Below are 18366 nucleotides of genomic sequence, written 5' to 3'. Positions count from 1 at the left end.
TCCGCGCTCTATTCACCGGTGCTCTATCTGCATCGTACTTCATTCCTATCGGTTCGTGCCTGATAATCATGCATCGGGTACCGATACTAACAGGCGATGTATAGTCTTCCTGAGTGCCCGATCTGCTAGGCGTATCAAGTCTCCGGTACAGACCATATAGGTACTGCTTAAGATAGCTACAATCTGACATTGCCTCCATGAGACGCTGGGCCTATCACCTGTAGGAGAGCGTTCTAGCAAGGACCTGCTTCCGCACTGCTGGGGGCTCGCTTTGAAGACACCCGGTCTGTCAAGACAACTTTACCGCCACATGCGCTCACCATGCATGCCCACACTTTCATACTGTCAGGCGGCTGCACGGCTCTTGAACCACAGCAGACACATCACCCGGTCCTGCACTTTGACACAGTCGGTCAAGTCGGCCTCTTGACGTTGCCGAGTATCAGGCATCCTGTGCCAGAGCGCTGCTGGCTATTTCTTGGTAGTAAACAAGGGGTTGTTGATATCATCAAGGTCTGAACGCGATGAAAGTAGTCTAAGTACTCCGAGATCTACAACAACGCCATGCTTTTTGGTATAGCCCAACGCCGACATAATCAAGCCCATCGTAAGAACGCCATGCAAATGCTGTGCTCCCCGTCTCGTCTAGCTGAAATGGATGCCCTCTTGATTGAACGCGTACAGCAGCTTCAGGAAATCGCCCTCGTCGCATAACCTGGGCCGCTTGTCGGCAAGCTGCGTCTCGTCCTCCAGCACCTTGCGCACCTTCTCGCGCACCAGCTCGCTAACCCGCCCCTTCTTCTTGCGGTGCATGCCCTTTGCGTGCTTTGCGCGCGACTCGGCAGCGAGCTGCTTGAAGAAGTCTGGCAGCTCGTCGTCGGGATCGTCCGGGTCGGAGAAGCCCTTGAAGTCGTCGTCGTCGTCGATGTCCATGGTCTCTGGCTCAGCGGCGACCTCGTCGGGGTTCAGAGGCGTGTCGTCGATGTCGATGTCGTTCTGGGCGCAGAAGAGGCGGTAGTTCTGCGTCAGGAGCTCGAGGACGGCGCTTGTGCCCAGGAAGGCAGCGCGCAGAGTGCGGTTCTTCCGCACAAAGGCGATGCGCAGCAGGCCGTCCCACTCTTCGTATGCAATCTGCGGGCGCGGGTTCTTGGGCTCGATGCGCACGACGTTGGACTCGACCAGGGGCGGGGGGTTGAAGTTGTTGCGGCCGACTTTCATGATATGCGAGACCTTGCTCCACATCTGCACGTTGACCGAGAGGCGCGAGTACAGCTTCTCGCCGGGCTTGGCGAACAGGCGCATGGCGAACTCGCGCTGGAACATGAGCACGCAGCTCCGCGGCGGGTGGGGCAGCGAGAGCAGCTTGAAGACGAGCGGCGACGAGATCTGGTAGGGCGTGTTGGAGATGCAGACGTCGAAGCGCGGGAGCTCCGTCTTGATGACATCGCCCAGCATGACCTTGAGTCGCTTTCCCTCGGGCGTGCCCTGGACTCGTTTGGTCAACTCGGCAGCCATGCGCGGGTCCATTTCCACGGCGGTCACGGCCTTTGCGGCCTTCAGGATAAGGACCGTCAGGTTGCCTGTTCCGGGGCCGACTTCGAGGACGTGGTCCGACTGCTTCAGGTGCGCTTTCTGCACGATGGCGGCGGCGACGCCAGGGTTCTTCAGCAGATGCTGGCCGAGGTCCTTGTCCATCTTGAAGATCGAGTGCGCGGCGGCCTGTTTGGCAGACGGCTTCGCGTACGGCGTGCTGTCGCCAGCGCCCGCGGCGCGCTTCCGCTTGTCTTTGGGCATCGTGCAGGTGTTCGCGGCCGTGTGCTGCTGTTCGGATCCGGTGGCCGTCGTTCTGGTGGGATACTTTATATTTTAAAGTGGGGTCGCGGAGACCCACACGTGCTTTCGCGAGTGCTGGACGCGTGACGTTTAGCCAGGTCGCGATTGATCCTGCGGTCCAATTCGGATAATCCCAAGAGCGTCCCATCCGTATGAAGCCTTGCTCGGTACGAGGTCGTGTTTCGTTCAAGTATCCTGCTGCGCATCACTCTTTGCTTGCTTCCGCGCGCCTTCCCGCTCCCAGATTATCTCCGTCATCTCGAGTACGCGCCGAGCTTCATCCTCTCGTTTGTCGCGACTTTCACAATTCACTCGCCAGGCTATTTGAAGGTGTCCAATTACCCAAGCTTCTTACCAAGCCTTTCGTAACCACATCACCCTCGAAACCGCATCAATTGCAAGCTTCGTTGGCGCCGAGGCTGTCCTTCATCTCGCGGCGCTCTCACCTTCACCTGGCCGCCTCGGAAAGCTCTCAAGGACCACGTGCCCATATAAATCAACCGACCGCTCTCCCCCCTCACTACAGCCGAACGCCGCACCTCGCCACGACCGCCAACCTGCACACGTCCGCGACGCCAACCGCTGCACAATCCCACACAAGCACAATGGCGAAGAACGCCGCTGAGGACTCAAGTTCCTCGCTGTCACCGGCTCCTGAGAACCTTAAGACTCCACTTGAGGCTGAAGAGACTGCCAAGACCACAGCGAATGGCAGGAAACGGAAGGTCGAAGCCACTGTGAAGACCGCAGTCAAGGCTACAAAGCGCACTAAGAAAGGGTTAGCAGAGGATATCAAGGTGGAGGAAGAGGTGACTGTGGAAGCTGCTGAGACACCTCGCAAGAAGCGTGCAACCGCTAAGAATGTGAATTATGAAGGAGAGGACGACAAAGAGGAGGGAGCAAACGGCAAGACGGCAACTGTCGACAAGACCGTCAAGAAGGTCACTCGCACGAAGAAGAGCAAAGAGCCAGGGCCACCCCTCGAGGAGCGAACTATCGACACCAAGCTACGTATCGGTGCTCACGTCAGTGTCGCTGGAGGTTAGTTCCACATCCACCGTCCCCAGTTTCAGCATGTCTTCACCGAGAACACGACTAACGCGGCCCGGTCGATCGTAAATTAGGTGTGCACAATGCCATCACCAACGTCTTGCACATTGGGTATGTATCAACACCTATTCCTTGGTCACCTGCACTTTGGGCTCATAAAAACAGTGCCAACGCATTCGCCATGTTCATGAAGAATCAGCGCAAGTGGGACAACCCAGACATGGACCCCGAACACGCCAACTTGTTCATCAGTGGCTGCAAAGACCACAAGATCGAAGTCGGAGACTGCTGTCTCCCACACGGCTCCTACCTCGTCAACCTAGCCCATCCTGATGCCGAGCGTAAAAAGCAAGCCTACGACTGTTTCCAGAACGATCTGGTGCGCTGCAACAAACTCGGCATACGGCTATACAACTTCCACCCGGGCAACGCCAACGCCACAACACGCGAAGAGGGCATTAAGCTCATCGCCGAGAACCTGAACCGCGCACACGCCGACCCCGAGACAGGTGACGTGATCACGGTGCTCGAAACCATGGCCTCGCTCGGCAACACCATTGGCGGGACATTCGAAGACATTGCTGCCATCATCTCCCACGTCGAAAAGAAGGACCGCGTGGGCGTCTGCCTCGACACATGCCACGTCTTCGCAGCCGGCTACGACCTACGCACCCCTGAGTCCTATGCTGAAGTCATGACCAAGTTTGACGACATCATCGGACTGAAGTATCTCATGGCACTTCACGTCAACGACTCCAAAGCCCCGCTCGCCAGCTATCGCGACTTGCACGCGCGCATCGGCACAGGCTACTTGGGCCTCCGCGCATTCCACAACCTCGTCAACGACGAGCGCTTGCATGGTATGCCCATGGTGCTCGAAACGCCCAACGACAGCGTCGATGCCAACGGCAAGAAGTTCGAAGACAAGAGCGTTTGGGCGCGCGAGATCAAGATGTTGGAGAGGCTTGTCGGGATGGATGTTGACAGCGACGAGTTTAAGAAGCTCGAGAAGACGTTACACGAGGAGGGTGAGGGGGAGAGGGAGCGAATTGGCGGACAGGTGGAGAAGAAGAAGGTCAAGGATGCGAAGCCAAAGACACCAGGGAAGAAGAAGGGAAAGGAGGATGAGGATGGTGAAGAAGCCGAGGTGAAGCCAAAGAGGGCTGCGCCGAAGAGGAAGGCTGCCATCAAGAAGAAGGTCGAAAGCGAGGAGGAAGACGATGATGAAGAGTGAACACGGCTTGCACGTTGGTTCGCCCGACTGAGCGAGAAGCATTAGAGTCAAACATCTTTATCGACAGCCTCGCCGTGGTAGCGACTGCGAATGAATCCTGGGACTCCACATCCCACTTTAATGGTGCGCAAGCCTGTGGCTTTCTGGCTAGATATCTACGGACGCACACATGTATCAAGATCAATCGGTATCGCACTGGGCACCGCCACCATGCTCTTGACTATCCCTCTCGAGTCATGCAGCGTAATCTACGTTCATCCTCTAGCAGACCTGTCAATCCTCATACACACTTCAACCCACGTCCTATACTGAGAACATGGTGAATCTTAGAGTCGGCAAGCGGCCTGGTATATTGGCAGATTCATAGAGAACCCCTCGGCCTTATCTTCGCCCATAATACGCTCGAATCCGCACCAACGCTCCACAGACGTGCACGAAACTCCTGGAGGCTCAGCCTGCGACCTCGCGATCTTGTTTGAGAACCATCACTATTGTCAAGTCCAAATTATCCTTGCCGGTGTTTGGTGAGAATCTGACGGGGTAGAGTTGTTGAACAAGAAACGTCGGAAAAGAATTGCATTGGATATCTTGAACTTTTGACCAAACGCCACTGATGCTGTATATCCCCAACGCCGTGTGATGCCACATCTCTCCAACGGCTCTACAAAGCCTCGAGCTCGAAGTCGTCCAGCTTGTCGCGGTACTTCATGATGTTGCGCTTGATCTTGGACGAATCGACCCAAGTGACAAAGTCCTCCATATTCCTGCCCAACATTAGCCCACAGAACCTCACCTCCTCCATAGCAACTCACCTTGTCACCAGGTACGCAGGATCTGTGATAACCGTCGTGCCCACCCTCACGTGGCCCTGCTCGATCATCTTGATCGCGCTCGTCAAGTGCTCGCTCATCCGCAGCCTCGTCATAATCACCGGCAGCCGCCTCCTCGCAAAAGCGCTGACGGTGACTTTGTGCTCGATGTCGCTCAGCTTGCCGCGGCCGCCTCCGCCTGTGCCCAAAATGCCCATGTCGAACAGCTTCTCCAGCAGCAAGTCCTCCTGCTTCCGGCGGAATGGGTCGGTGGGGTCGAGGTTCGAGAGCTTATGTGCGAGTTGGCGCAGCGAGCCGCACAGCTGGTTGTACTTGCGGTAGTCGTCGCGGCCCTGTATGGCGTAGCGGCGCATGACGAGGGTTTCGCGGTGGTCGTTGTCCGACTTGTACGTGTTGAAGTCGACCTTTCGCAGGAGCTTCTGCTCATGGTGCTTGAGTTTGCGTGTCATGTCGGCGGCGTAGGTGGATTGGTGGTATCTGATCTGGTGAGGTGTGGGCTGCGACTGCCGCGGACATCAAAAAGTTGAAGCTGGAAGGCGCGCTAGTCTTATCGATTGGCAAGCGCGACCGGCCGTCATTGCCCCTCGCGGGTCTGAGTCTTGAAACTTTTGAGTCAAGCAGATATCAGTTATCACAGTGCTTCTGTCGCTGTTTTGCTTCTTCGACACAAAGAACTCAACATGCCGACCGTCTACCTCCTCGACTACGTCGCCGGCAACATCCGCTCGCTCGTCAATGCCATTGAGAAGGTTGGCTACACGGTCGAGTGGGTCAGGTCGCCCGCCGACGTGCCCGCCGCAGATGTACGACACCTTTTCCAGCTGTCTAAGCCGCCAATTGACACGCGCTGATGCAGATGTCACCATAGAAACTCATCATTCCTGGTGTCGGCCACTTCGGCCACTGCCTGAGCCAGCTAGGAAAGGCCGGCTATGTCGAGCCCATCCGCGAGCACATCAAGGCCGGAAAGCCGTTCATGGGGATATGCGTGGGGCTGCAGGCCCTGTTTGAGGGATCAGAGGAAGACCCGCAAGTCAAGGGCCTCGGCATCATCCCGTCGAAACTGCGCAAGTTCAACGACGCCGACAAGAGCGTGCCGCACATTGGTTGGAACAGCGCCAACACATCACGCACCGGCGAAGTTACAAACGAGTCGCTCTTTGGGCTGCGGCCGACGTCCAAGTACTACTACGTCCACTCGTACGCCGCGCCATACGAGGAGGGCAAGCTGGAGAAGGATGGCTGGCAGGTTGCGACTGCGCGCTATGGCGACGAAGAGTTCATTGGTGCAGTGGCCAAGGACAACATCATGGCGACACAGTTCCACCCTGAGAAGAGTGGTGCGGCCGGTCTGCGCGTGCTCAAGGCCTTCTTGGAAGGAAAGAAGTCACAAACGCTGCCGGAAATCCCAGCGGCAGAGCAGACGAAGGAGGGCTTGACACGGCGAGTCATCGCATGTCTCGACGTACGCACAAACGACCAGGGCGATCTGGTAGTCACAAAGGGTGACCAGTACGATGTACGGGAGAAGGATGCCAATGCAGGCGTGCGCAACCTGGGTAAGCCTGTCGAGATGGCGAAGAGGTACTACGAGCAGGGCGCCGACGAAGTTACCTTCCTCAACATCACCTCCTTCCGCAACTGCCCTGTCGCCGATACGCCCATGCTCGAAATATTGCGCAAGACCAGCGAGACCGTCTTCGTCCCCCTGACAATAGGCGGCGGCATTCGCGACACAGTCGACACAGACGGGACCAAGATTTCTGCCCTCGACATCGCAACAATGTATTTCAAGTCCGGCGCCGACAAGGTCAGCATTGGCTCCGACGCCGTCACAGCTGCCGAGGACTACTACGCTCGCGGTTCCAAGCTATCGGGCACCACACCCATCGAGACCATCTCCTCCGCATACGGCAACCAGGCTGTCGTTGTCAGTGTCGACCCCAAGCGCATATACGTCTCATCACCCGACGCCACACAGCACCACGCTATCAAGACAGCAACACCAGGCCCCAACGGCGAGGAGTACTGCTGGTATCAGTGCACCATCAAGGGCGGACGCGAGGCCCGCGACTTTGATGTCAGGCAATTGGTCCAGGCGGTCGAGGCCATGGGTGCTGGCGAGATTCTACTAAACTGCATCGACAAGGATGGCAGCAACAGCGGTTTCGACCTCGAGCTGATCAACGATGTCAAGGCCGCGATCAAGATCCCGGTCATTGCGAGCAGTGGAGCAGGAAACCCGGGACACTTTGATGAGGTGTTTGCGAAGACGAGGACCGATGCTGCGCTGGGTGCTGGAATGGTGAGTCAACCCCGTGCCCCTTGTACGCGAACTTGATGCTGATATTCACAGTTCCATCGTGGCGAGTACACGGTCAAGGATGTAAAGGACCACTTGCAACAGAAGGGCCAGATCGTGCGGCCTTTCGAAGCAGACATATAGAATAGACTGTATACACATAGACAAAATGGTAAGGTACCAGGAGCTACCATTACAGACCCAGGGCCGCCATCGCTAGGCATTTCATTGGTTATCTTGACGTGTTTCCTGCACTCGTGTTGCCTACGCAGCGGCCACCTCAAACCCCTGCCACCTCTCCAATTTCTCCCGACACTCCTCATACGCCGCAATACCGAGGATGTAGGTCTGATTCTCCACCCTCTTACCAGGGATGTTGCTTGTGTTCCACCAGCTGTTCGTGTACGGGAACAGCCTGCCCTCAACCATCGTGTTCATCTTACTCTTCCATTCGCTTTCCGCTTGCTGCGTGGGCTCAATGGACGCCTTGCCCTCCTTGTGCAGGGAGGTGATGGCCTGGATGACGAGATCGCATTGGCGTTCTGGACGGTGTCAGTGACCGCTTCCCATCCACCGTGTTCGCCAAAGACGTCGTAACAATACGGGAGACTCACCGATAATGGTTGGCCCGTTGGAAAGCGCAGTCAGCGCCTGGGGCGAGTACACGATGAACGCATTCGGAAACCCGTTCATCATGATGCCCAAGTACGTCCTGACCCCGTCTCTGCTCAAATCGACAACCTCGACGTTCGCTCGGTTCAAGACATCGTAGTAACCGTGCTCGAGCAGCGTCTTCTTGGTGCCGAAGATATACGGCGCCCGCTCCGGCGCCCTGAGCATCTGTTTCGCGGGATGCGTCAGCCGCGGCCCGACCTTGCATCTCCAGAAGTCGTACACGATGCGTTTCGTCTTGGGACCGGTGGTGACGTTGTTGAAGTTGAGCATGGTGAAGTGGAACGCGCCGGACGCCCAGATACGCTCGAAGAAGGCCTCGCGCTCCGCGGCGCTGGCGTCTTGCACGCGCTGTTCGCGCCGCTGCGTGGGAAACCCCGCGAGGGTCGCCCGTCCGGAAGCGAAGAGCGCCGGGTAGAATGATTTCCAGGCTGTTTGCTCATCGACGATCCAGCGCCGCTGGCCCATGGGCAGGCAGTACGAAGGGCGGCGCACGAGGTGCGAGGCTTGTCTGCCGACTTCCTGGCCGATTTGGACGGCGGTTGCGCCCGCGCCAGTTATGGCTACTTTCTTGCCGGTGAGGTCTGAGGACGAGGGCCAGGAAGCGGAGTGGTAGATGCCTCCCTTGAATGTCGCTTGCGCTTCCCAGGATGGAGGGTGTGGTTTGTGAAGGAGGCCTGTTGTCACAACGATGAACTGTGCTTTGGCTTTGGCTCCGGACTCTGTGGTGATGGTCCACTGCGAGGCGTCCTTGTTCCAGGTACAGCTGTTGGCTTTTGAGTTGAAAGACACATCTTTTCGCAGATCGAGGGTTTTATCGATGTGAACAAAGTACTCTCGCAGTTCTATATGGTCGGAGAGGCATCTCGAGAAGCTTAGGTCTGGTATACCTCCGGAATATTGAGCTGCTAGAAAGGCGTTTCGGAGTCGACACGTGCACCAGGGTATCTTGAGAGGGTCAGCTCTGCCGTCTACGTAGTCACGATTGACTCACCTGTTCCAGTACCATACGCCACCGAAGTCAGGAGCTATTGTAGTGAGTGAAATGGTTGTGAATCAGGCATAGGTTCAACCAATGAACCGGATTCGAATATGAGGGCTTTCAGGCCCTCTTTGCGTAGGCGATACAGAGCACTAATGCCAGAGAACCTAGTTCCAATCACTATAACATCGTAATCTTCCATTGCTTCATTTACCGAAGTCCCAATCGTATGGGAGGATACAGGACCATGTCGCCGTGACGTGGATAAGCAGACTGCATCAAGACACGGATGTCAGCGGAGAGTCGCAACCAGAACCCAGAGACGTAATATGTACCTCTGGCGGAAACGGACCTTCGAGTAACTTGAGGCGATTCATAGCTGAGCGGACCCGAGCGCCACATCTAGAACTCCGAGCGCAGCAAGGCTGAACTTACGGTAGTTATGAATGACAGACTGCCCTGTCATGCATACTCTATCTTACGGCCAATGTTGTATGGCATACGTCAGGATGGGCTATTGATCTGCTCGTAAGAACTTGAGAGTAGACTCATTTTGTAGCATACGCCGTTGAGCACTAGCTCTTCACAAAATCAGATATTGTTCGAACATGACCTCGTCGGCTGGCGGATGAGGAGCTGACCGAGATTGAGTAAATTTTTGGCTTCCTCCCGTGAGACATAAAATAGCATCTGGGTACTCGGGTGAGGCTGAACCCCGGGAAAGATTGCGGGGTTTGGAGAAAAGAAGTGGCTTGATGTCTGCGACCAACACGGCTAATACCGCAGGTACACCGATAACAGCTCAATCGAAAGTTTTGGGTGCGGACAGTGATTGACGAATACGAATCTTTACGAGCTATAGATTCAAAGCGTTACGGGTGTTACTCGCGCATCCTCGCAATGTGTTCGAAACCCGTGAGCTAGAGTGTTTGTTTCGATTCTGTCCTGACCTTAGAAATGCCTATTCGCTAATATGGACGCCAGTACAACGCCTGGTACTATGCCTTTCTGTACCCCTGCCGAAAATGCAATGTATGTGTTAAGGAACCCTGCACGCCACCACCGACGAGCATGTAGGCTCTCGGTATCTTGGTGCGGCGGAGGCATACCAGAGACGGAATGACATCCGCACGTGTGCAAGTGTTGGGCGAGCTCATGTGAGAGACACAATGAATTCCCAGTTGCCTGCGAAAGGTCAGTATAATGTTCCGAAAGGCTCAACGATGTCGACTATCGCTTGTACATAACCGACTCGATTACACGTACCTTGCTTGAGGTTCTCCGCCGTGTCGTTCAACAAAATGATCCGCCTCTTCGTGCAGTAGCTGGTCTTGTCCATCATCTCTACCTTGAGTCCTTGCAGCTGGTCGATGGGCTTCTCGAACATCTCACTGAGGTTCTCGACGGCCATCTCAAGATCCTTCTGGTTATCTTCGAAAATCTCTGTAAGGTTGTTCCTAGCCAAGTAGTACGCGAAGGCGTACGTCCATTTCAAGACTTGACGACATTGCTGAAGCGCCTGCGACGCTTGATCGAGAAACTGGACCTCAATCCAGGACATGCCCGTCGTGTTCTGCAACTGCTGCATCTTCTTCTCGGTCTTGAGATATATGTCCCTGTCGAGCTTCGCAGACTGTTCATGGTTTGCGTAACGGTTATAGTAATGGAGGTATCGCTCCAGCGACTGCCTGCTCTTGGCTTGGGCGTCTCTGGCATCCGCGCCGCTCTTCTCCTCAAAACGATTGCAGTTGTACCAGCTGGTGCCGTGCTCCGACCAGACGCCCATACACATCCAGCAAAACTCGTGTCGACACTTCCTGCATGTCATGTGGTTGCAACCTCCGTTCTTCTCGATTGTCGAAACGCATCTCGGGCATTCCTTCGTGTTGGCTGATATCCAGTTCGCTGTCTCGCTGTCGTCCTCGCACTTCTTTAGCCATTTCTTCACCAACGAACACGGTGCCGGCTGATGATCGGCTAAAGTGCATCCGAAGCAGAACATGTGTTTGCACTCGCAGTGAACAGTCGGCACAATCTTATTGAGATCCTTGCTCTTGACACCACATTGTACAGCGTATTTGCAGTCCGGAGCGGGGCACCATTTCAGGTTATCTTTGTCGTCGACGTACGTTCGTGTGAGGAGTGTGTGGTATCTGATCGTGTTAGGGCTGAGCTGGTTTGATCGGCATGTATGACATACCTGTCCTGAAGGTCTGCCGCGACTAGAAGGTCCAGGGATTTTGAGTCAACGATCCGCGTACAGCCCTCACCTGGGCATCTTATCCGAGCGGCCTCGCCCTCGTCCTGGATCTTGGTCGCAAGATACTGCCTGTAGCACCCTGCGCAAAAGCGATGTCCGCACTTCATCGCGAAGGTGTCAATGTCTGGGCTGTCGTCGCAGCAGATGTCACAGCAGAAGCCACTGATCTTCTGCAGTTTCGGTGGGTTGGTTTGCGCATCCTGCCCGAGGCCTGCGCTCTCCAGGGTATCTTCCCGCTGCTCCATCATCCGGTCGACTAGTCGTTCCTTGTTCCAGCGCATGTATCGAAGGAGGATTGCTGCAACTTCCGGAGACAGAGCTAGTATGCTCGAGACCTCGTCGATCTTCACTTGCTGTTGTTTTTGAATCCGCTCGGGATCGAAGACCTCAAAGTCGACCTCGTGAGCCTGTTTTGTAGGCTTGATGTCCTTGTCCTGCGTCTCAAAACCAACGTCATCCTGGTCCATGTCGAAGTCAGAGTCTACGATCGTGAGTCAGCACAGAACTCCGGCTTGCGATATAACGGGCACCTACCATCTTCTATCTCCAGGTCGCTATCCCGGTCCTCAAAGTCCTCCCCGCTCATGGAGCTGTTGAAGTCGTCCTCGGAGTCCATAGTTCCGGAGGCGTTTGTCACAGGCGTGGCCGGCAGGTTGTCGATGGTAGGTGGCTCGGGGGACTTGTGCGCCTTTTTGCGAGGCTCGTCGGAAGGGCTGAGTGTGATGTCTGCCTCAGAGGCCTTCCGCTTGTGGACGGTGGGCGGCGTCGTGGTGTAGTTTGAGCCTGTTCCGCCTGATGACGGAACCAGGCTACCGGACTATGGTGGGCGACGATAAGCGCTCGTAGGTAAGGCACACGAGGTGGCGCAGTGGAGTAGTCAAGCGACTCAAAAAGACAGACAATCCCCAAGTATTGGTCAGCGGTTGGCACAGTCACAAGGTTAAGTGCATGGTTCGAGAGTTGCGCAGTTGGGTGGGTGGATCAATGCGGGCACCCTGGCGCGTCGGGCACAGACACCGAACTCGGAAGCGGCGAAGGCGGTGGTGAATTTGTTCGCCGCAGTTGCCTCTGGAGCGCTCTGGCGGCCTGCACTTTTCACAGGCTTCACTCGGTACTGAGACTTAGGTGCTCGTGCCTTCACGATGTCCACGGAGCTTTGAAAACCACAGAGAGCAAGCTGGACGTCTCCAGGGGTACGTTTGCGGTGCCGCGCCGCTGGTCACACTTGCTGTCGCACGTCACGATACCACATGCACGTATTGCTTTGAACATGAGTCTTGTCCCGACCTCTACTCTGAATCCTCGTCCTCTTCCTCTTCACTCTCCTCTTCACTCTCACTGCCACTTTCCTGCTGCAAGAAGTCGATCAAGGCCTTTGTCTTTTCTCTGACCTTCTTCATGTCCTCATCTTCGCTGCTCTTCTCATCCTCCCACCACTGGAAGAAACCTTCATCCTGAACGTGGTCATTCATGGAGAGCTTTGTTGCTGCCTGCAGGAGAATGGAATCGCCGCTCTCCCTGTGGCTTAAATCGGCCTGTAGCAACAGTAAGAAGTCAACCTGATCAGCCTTGTCTGATTGAGCCTTGTCGAAGATGCAGCGATCGATAAGTTCCTTATAAGTATCAAAGACCTGAGCGACAGCATTTTTGACAGCATCACCAGACTTGATGAGCTGGTAGATACGCTTGACGAACGCGCTTACGACGGCGCGTCGGACTTGGTGATCTGAGGCATTTGTGCTCATGCGTAGTGCTGTGAGTTCGAGCTGAATATTGGCAGACTCGTGACCTTCGACAAGTGAATCGTAGATGCTGGTAGAAGCGTCGTGATCGAAATTCGCGGCATGTTGGCTGTCTTGCGAGCCAACCGAGAGGAAGCTGCTGGCTCCAGATCGGTCGTGCCGTATCTCATAGTCGTCTGCCTCTGAATCCGAGTTGAGTGTCGATATCGATTCCTGAGACAGGTTCACAAGGTTGTACACTGAGATTGTCAGTAATGGAAACATGGCTCTGCGACGCTGTGACGTACATGGGCCAGAGGAGATGAGACTATCCACGATCTCGTCCTCATCCTCCTCGTCTGAGTCGTGGAACTCGAAGCCATCCCCACCCTTACCAACCACATCGTGGTCTGGGTCGCCTCTGACGAGCTCTTCTTTACCGTCTCTTCCCCGCTTGGCGCGGGTAATCCTGTGTTCTCCGCGGATGGTCTTGCCTTCGCCGATAGTTACACCGTATGAGATGAGCGCACCCTCTTCGATCGTGCATTTCCGCCCAATGGAAGCCTCGTTCGCAATGACCGACTTTTTGATAACGCTTCCGTCCCCAACGCTTGCATAGTCCCAGAGATATGCGCCGTCGATTTTCACATTCCGACCAATCTGGCAATGCCGCCCTATAATGCTGTTGGTAATGATGCTGCCGTCTCCGATGCTGGTTCCCCGCCCTATGGCAGTTTTCGAGTTGATGATACAGTCGCGTGCCAAGATTACGCCTTCCTCTTTGTATATGTTGCCCTTCCCAAGCCTGTATGACTGTCCTTGTACGAGGTTGCTGTCAGGGCACAGCGGATATGCCCAGCGTGACACAATATCTTTGCTGACCGAATCGTACGCGTGGAGGTTGCGAACTCGAGCAGCGTAATGATCGGACACTATATGCGTGTGGAAGGTCTTGCCGTTCAACTCGTAGTCCTTGAGTACACTGTGTAGGAAGCCTTTCCTCGGTGCTTGGAAATCGAAGTTATCGCTCCAAAGTGCAAGTACGTCCGGTGTGCAGATATCGATGCCGCAGTCGATGAGGTCCTGGCGAATCTCGAGTTCTTGGTGGTCAGACAATAGGTCAGGGTCAATTGAGAGGTAGTGTGTCTGGTCGCGGTTTGGCATCTGCTCGAAATGCAGACATCTGTCCTTCTCCGGATCGATAACGAAAACCGGGCTTGTCCCTCGCGCCTTTGTCCTGTGTGTTGTGCCTGCCTCGCGCAACACCATAGTCATAATGGCATTCTTGTCCTTTGTTCTCCTCGCCCTGTGCGCAGCCAGAGCACCCTCTAACGGTAGGTTGCTGACGACGTCTCCGTAAACCAGAAGGAAGTCGCCTACCAATAAGCTTCTGCTGTCCAGATCGCGCATCGCGTCGCCTATCGAGTGGGATGTCGACTGAATGAGCTCGAGCTTGGAAAACGGCGAAGATTGCGCAGCCCATTTCGACCGGTTGATATATGACTCGACTTGCTGCCTGTGAGCGCCGCAGTATACGAATATCTCCTCAACACCGGCATTGGCAAGGAATTCGAAGGTGTACTCGATGAGTGGTGTGTTGGCGAGGGGTAGTAGACACTGTCTGGCTGTCAGCATAGCAGACTGTGACTGCGAACGGACGTCTCACCCTTGGGCGCTCAAGTGTGAAAGGGTTGAAGCGTGTCTCGAAAGGATCCGCAAGAATCTGGGAGGTTAGCACGGCTCTGGTGCGCGCGTGAAGTCGTGCGTACCACTGCCTGGAGAGGGTCCTCACGCTCCTCCTCACCACCCTTGCCCTTGTCCTGGCCTTTCTTTCCTTTCGGCGGCATCTTCGTCGATGTAGGGTAAACTGTGTACAGTCGTGAACAGCCGAGGCGTCGTAGTTTGGACAAAAAGTTGGTGGAGTCAACGAATGCCCCACGCTGTTATCGATACCGAAAACCCTGGAAGCTCCAAGTGCTCGAAACTAAACACCCAGCCCCGCGGATCTGTCGCTGACTCATAATAATCGCACAAGGGTCGCATCAAACGCCAGGAGCAAGATCTGGACTCATGTGCTTAGCGTTCTGTGGGGCTCGATGTTGCGTTGCGCCTTCCCGCAGTTCGAGACGCGTCTGTGCCATTTCCCACGAGGGTGGGCGTGGAAGGTCTAGGCCGCTGCCTCTCAATGCTTATTGCAACGACAGATCTTGACTGCGCGTAGTTGCTCTACTGTCCTTGAACATCTTTGCTGACATGCTGTACGACCTCTGGGAACGAGGTATTGACAAGGTTGCTGCTGTTGTTGCTGATTCTTCGGCTTTGCAGAGATGTGAAACTACTCGTCGGTATCCTAATACTCGAAATCGACGAAGACGAAATGAAACACATGTGTTGACACAAAGGTAGATCTGCGATTGAATAGTATGCTTTGAGATTTGGTCGTTCGATGATATCTTTCTTCTAGTCCTGAGCTTCAGACTGATCCAAGTCCACGTCCTATGGAGCCTGGAACATGCTATAATTACACCTGGACCGCCAACCTGACGATGCCCAGTCCCTTAACTCCTCCCCGAACCATGAATCAATTACAACTCCTATATTGCGAGGTTCCTTCCAAACCTCTGAGCGGTTGGCATGTATTCCAACATTCCAACACAGAGCGTTCGGGATCGGATGTGACTCTCTTCTCCATCCTTTCATATCGCACATTCTGGATCGACTACCAGCCCGCCAGAGAACGCTTCGCATGCGGAGCAGTAATGCCTCCAGAAGTACGGAGTTATCAGTTACAAGTGCTCTTCAAGGCCGTCTGTCCAACACAATCAGCGCGGTCTCGGTTGCATGGGGTTGATCTGTGCTGGTATTTGCGGTGGGAACATATGTTGTCGCTTTGCTGGATTGTTCATGTCGTCTCCTCCTGAGATATCAGAAATTTGTCTCCGATGACCACCTGGAGGAAGCTGCTGCTGTTGTTGTTGCTGCTGTCTCGCCTGCATCGATATTTGGGGCGAGGTATTGTAACTCATGCCTGGTTGCATGGGGTTGACACCGTAGGAACCAGGGTGGTGTGGCTGCTGAACCTGCAGGCCCTGAGCATATTCATCGGGCATGTTGCTGCCAACGGGTGAGACGCCGGGAAGCTGGTTCGGTGAGTTCCAGTTGCTGACGGTCGCGGGTGACTTGGCCGGGGAATCTTCTTCCTTCAACATAAGTTGTCTAGGTACCGAAACGGGTTGAGGGGCGGGCATCGCGTCGCCGTGCGGTGATGGCTTCTTGAGATGGACGAGGTGCTTCTCCAGCATATGGAGTAAGCCCTCTTTCGTGAATGGCTTTGGCAGCACATCGTTCATGCCGTGCTGGAAGTACATCGAGATATCGTCACTCCTTATGTTAGATGTCATGGCAATTATCGGCGTCGTGTCGAATTGTCGAATCAGATGGCAGGCCGAGACACCGTCGAGATTTGGCATGATGATGTCCATAAGCACAAGATCGTACTTAGATCCAGCGTTCATCTTGTTGACAGCTTCCAGTCCATCAAGCTAGATATCGGGTTAATTGCGTGATCTGAAAAAAGTTGACTTTCTGACTTACTGCACTGTCAATGGCACAGTGAAAAGCGTACAAGAACTTGCTTCCAATGCGGCGACACGTTGGGTCGTCTTCGACAAGCAAAATCTGTGGCGGGCGTATCCAACCGGGGTCTGCGAATTGCCCCTTCTTTCTAACTTCCACAGGCTTTTCACTAGCTTCCGGCGCCTTCGGTGGCATCGCGTACGGTATATTGTTAATGTGCTCGCTAAACATTGGGTCGATGCCATTATTCTGACCGACGGGATAGACAAGGTTGTCGAGGTTGTCGAGCCGCATTGAACCTGTCGACGTGGCCGAAGGTGGTCCGCGACTGGTGGGTCTAGGGCCGGCACGTAGTACGTCTGGAGGTGGTGTGGTTAAGGTACCGTTCATCCTCAAAGTGATCTCGTTCATGTGCTCCAGGTTCCTCGGATTCAACATAACATCGGCATTTGTCTCGCTCAGCAGTTTGGAGGCGTGCTGCAAGGGCGACGCCGGGTGATCATCGTCGTTGGCTTGCGCAGGAGGTTCAGCATTGCCATTTTGGCCTGCTGCACCGTTGAACAACAACTTGCTGTTTCTGCGCTGCTGAGAATCAACGCCGTGCAAGAATGTCATCACATTTTGCATGACATGCTCGTGGTTCACGACTGTCTTCTGAAGGCCAATGACCTCCTGCAACAGCATCGAGTGATGGATGCTGAGCTCGTTGTAACGTTGCTCCAGGGTATGCAGCTGCGCTTGTGTCGCCATCAACTGCCCGCTGACCATGTCCATCTGCTGCGAAGGCATGCCGATCTCATCGGCGTTCGTCTGGTTGGGTTTGCGAGGCGCAGGAGCCTTCCTGCGAATGTTGTCGAGCGCGTCCTTGTTGTTCATCTTGAAGTCGGGGTGTTTGAACTCCCATGCCTGGGGAGCGTTAGCTCAGGAAACTGTCAGATCTGTCCAGGGTGCACTAACGCCAGGTCCGTACTGCGATTGACCATTCTCCTCGTTGTTATGTCGCACTTTGTGGAAGTCATATTTGTTCAACTGGCGCACAAAACTTGCGAAATTACTGTGCTTGAAATGCTTGGGAAGGATGTGCTTAGTGAACTTTTCGTTCTGCACGCCTTGATTAGCATCCTTCTCCAGGTCGTGGAGTCAGGACAACGTACTTCCAGCACCACGAAGCTGTCACCATCGTTTCCCCATCTCACAACGCTTTCGTCGCTAGGGTTCTCCAGCATCCTTGCGCGCGTGTTAGTGTCCGTTGGTCGTACTCATGTGGTGTAAACGTACTTGTACAGCTTGCGAACCTGATAGGGCAATTAGCTTGTGGTACAACGAAGCTTTGAGAAGGCAGACGTACAAAATCGCTGGAGTTGCTCGAGCCGGAGCCTCCAGCATTGTTCGAGTCCATAATGGCTGGCGTCGTACGCAAATTGTCCCTTTCTGAGGATATAGGGAGCTAGTCTAGAGTTGGTCCCTCGATAATTATTCTCTTCCTCTTGAAAAGCGCAAAAGCCTCTGCGCGTCGAGGCTTGGGGTGATCAAATCCCCAATGCCTCGTGTGGGCGGTTCGTAGAGACACCCGGGGCGACAGCAGTGATGTGGGCGGCGCGAGGCTCACGTAGGGTAGAGAAATATCTCTACGGCCGGGGGGTGTGAGATGGGCGTTCTGATGTCGTAATGCCGCAGCATGGGCGTGCCTGCAGTTAGGCAGTGGGAAACGAAAGGTCGATGGGGGATCTGGGCCCTTGAGTGTGAAAGACTTGACGGCAGGGCTCGTGGCATCTCAGAGCGGGCTCTTTGACACTAGGAAAGGCCCTAGAGGTGCTAAGCAGGAATGCGCGCGCCCCAGGGCCGCTAGCACGCCGAGAGCAGTATTGACCAGGATGCGTTCGCGAGGAGCGAGGGCTTCGGGAAG

General features: G+C 54.9%; 8 protein-coding genes across 8 annotated transcripts; 2 read left to right on the top strand and 6 right to left on the bottom strand.

Moving 5' to 3' along the window:
* Nucleotides 1–645: 645 nt before the first annotated feature.
* M421DRAFT_98729 (rRNA adenine dimethylase) lies at nucleotides 646–1794 on the bottom strand (the record flags this gene model as incomplete). Its single annotated transcript, XM_033598648.1, has 1 exon — nucleotides 646–1794. The coding sequence occupies one exon, from the start codon at nucleotides 1792–1794 to the stop codon at nucleotides 646–648; it is 1149 nt and encodes a 382-aa protein (XP_033451867.1).
* A 1088-nt stretch (nucleotides 1795–2882) lies between these two features.
* M421DRAFT_417383 (AP endonuclease) lies at nucleotides 2883–4313 on the top strand. The gene is made up of 2 exons (XM_033591445.1): nucleotides 2883–2994; nucleotides 3049–4313. The coding sequence occupies exon 2, from the start codon at nucleotides 3065–3067 to the stop codon at nucleotides 4115–4117; it is 1053 nt and encodes a 350-aa protein (XP_033451866.1). The 5' UTR covers nucleotides 2883–2994; nucleotides 3049–3064; the 3' UTR covers nucleotides 4118–4313.
* Nucleotides 4314–4678: 365 nt separating this feature from the next.
* M421DRAFT_417381 (uncharacterized protein) lies at nucleotides 4679–5433 on the bottom strand. The gene is made up of 2 exons (XM_033591444.1): nucleotides 4930–5433; nucleotides 4679–4881 (listed from the first exon to the last, which is right to left on the bottom strand). Exons 1-2 carry the CDS (start codon nucleotides 5394–5396, stop codon nucleotides 4779–4781), a joined length of 570 nt encoding a protein of 189 aa, XP_033451865.1. The 5' UTR covers nucleotides 5397–5433; the 3' UTR covers nucleotides 4679–4778.
* Nucleotides 5434–5574: 141 nt separating this feature from the next.
* M421DRAFT_417380 (imidazole glycerol phosphate synthase HisHF) lies at nucleotides 5575–7469 on the top strand. The gene is made up of 3 exons (XM_033591443.1): nucleotides 5575–5750; nucleotides 5816–7252; nucleotides 7304–7469. Exons 1-3 carry the CDS (start codon nucleotides 5628–5630, stop codon nucleotides 7391–7393), a joined length of 1650 nt encoding a protein of 549 aa, XP_033451864.1. The 5' UTR covers nucleotides 5575–5627; the 3' UTR covers nucleotides 7394–7469.
* Nucleotides 7470–7513: 44 nt separating this feature from the next.
* M421DRAFT_98725 (FAD/NAD(P)-binding domain-containing protein) lies at nucleotides 7514–9105 on the bottom strand (the record flags this gene model as incomplete). The annotated part of the gene is made up of 4 exons (XM_033598647.1): nucleotides 7514–7791; nucleotides 7864–8795; nucleotides 8916–8949; nucleotides 9003–9105. 4 exons carry the CDS (start codon nucleotides 9103–9105, stop codon nucleotides 7514–7516), a joined length of 1347 nt encoding a protein of 448 aa, XP_033451863.1.
* A 529-nt stretch (nucleotides 9106–9634) lies between these two features.
* Nucleotides 9635–12130, bottom strand: M421DRAFT_417378 (ankyrin repeat and IBR domain-containing protein 1). Its single transcript, XM_033591442.1, has 4 exons — nucleotides 11698–12130; nucleotides 11104–11644; nucleotides 10170–11056; nucleotides 9635–10088 (listed from the first exon to the last, which is right to left on the bottom strand). The coding sequence occupies exons 1-4, from the start codon at nucleotides 11777–11779 to the stop codon at nucleotides 10057–10059; spliced, it is 1542 nt and encodes a 513-aa protein (XP_033451862.1). The 5' UTR covers nucleotides 11780–12130; the 3' UTR covers nucleotides 9635–10056.
* A 172-nt stretch (nucleotides 12131–12302) lies between these two features.
* M421DRAFT_417377 (translation initiation factor eIF-2B subunit epsilon) lies at nucleotides 12303–14778 on the bottom strand. The gene is made up of 4 exons (XM_033591441.1): nucleotides 14654–14778; nucleotides 14551–14607; nucleotides 13193–14501; nucleotides 12303–13144 (listed from the first exon to the last, which is right to left on the bottom strand). Exons 1-4 carry the CDS (start codon nucleotides 14729–14731, stop codon nucleotides 12453–12455), a joined length of 2136 nt encoding a protein of 711 aa, XP_033451861.1. The 5' UTR covers nucleotides 14732–14778; the 3' UTR covers nucleotides 12303–12452.
* Nucleotides 14779–15292: 514 nt separating this feature from the next.
* Nucleotides 15293–18254, bottom strand: M421DRAFT_417376 (response regulator). Its single transcript, XM_033591440.1, has 6 exons — nucleotides 17809–18254; nucleotides 17739–17755; nucleotides 17615–17687; nucleotides 17418–17561; nucleotides 16479–17366; nucleotides 15293–16426 (listed from the first exon to the last, which is right to left on the bottom strand). Exons 1-6 carry the CDS (start codon nucleotides 17857–17859, stop codon nucleotides 15707–15709), a joined length of 1893 nt encoding a protein of 630 aa, XP_033451860.1. The 5' UTR covers nucleotides 17860–18254; the 3' UTR covers nucleotides 15293–15706.
* Between the last annotated feature and the right edge of the window lie 112 nt (nucleotides 18255–18366).

The sequence above is a fragment of the Didymella exigua genome (assembly GCF_010094145.1).
Source record: "Didymella exigua CBS 183.55 unplaced genomic scaffold M421scaffold_5, whole genome shotgun sequence".
Classification (NCBI taxonomy): Eukaryota; Fungi; Ascomycota; class Dothideomycetes; order Pleosporales; family Didymellaceae; genus Didymella; species Didymella exigua.
This window is presented reverse-complemented; position numbering and strand designations above follow the sequence as displayed.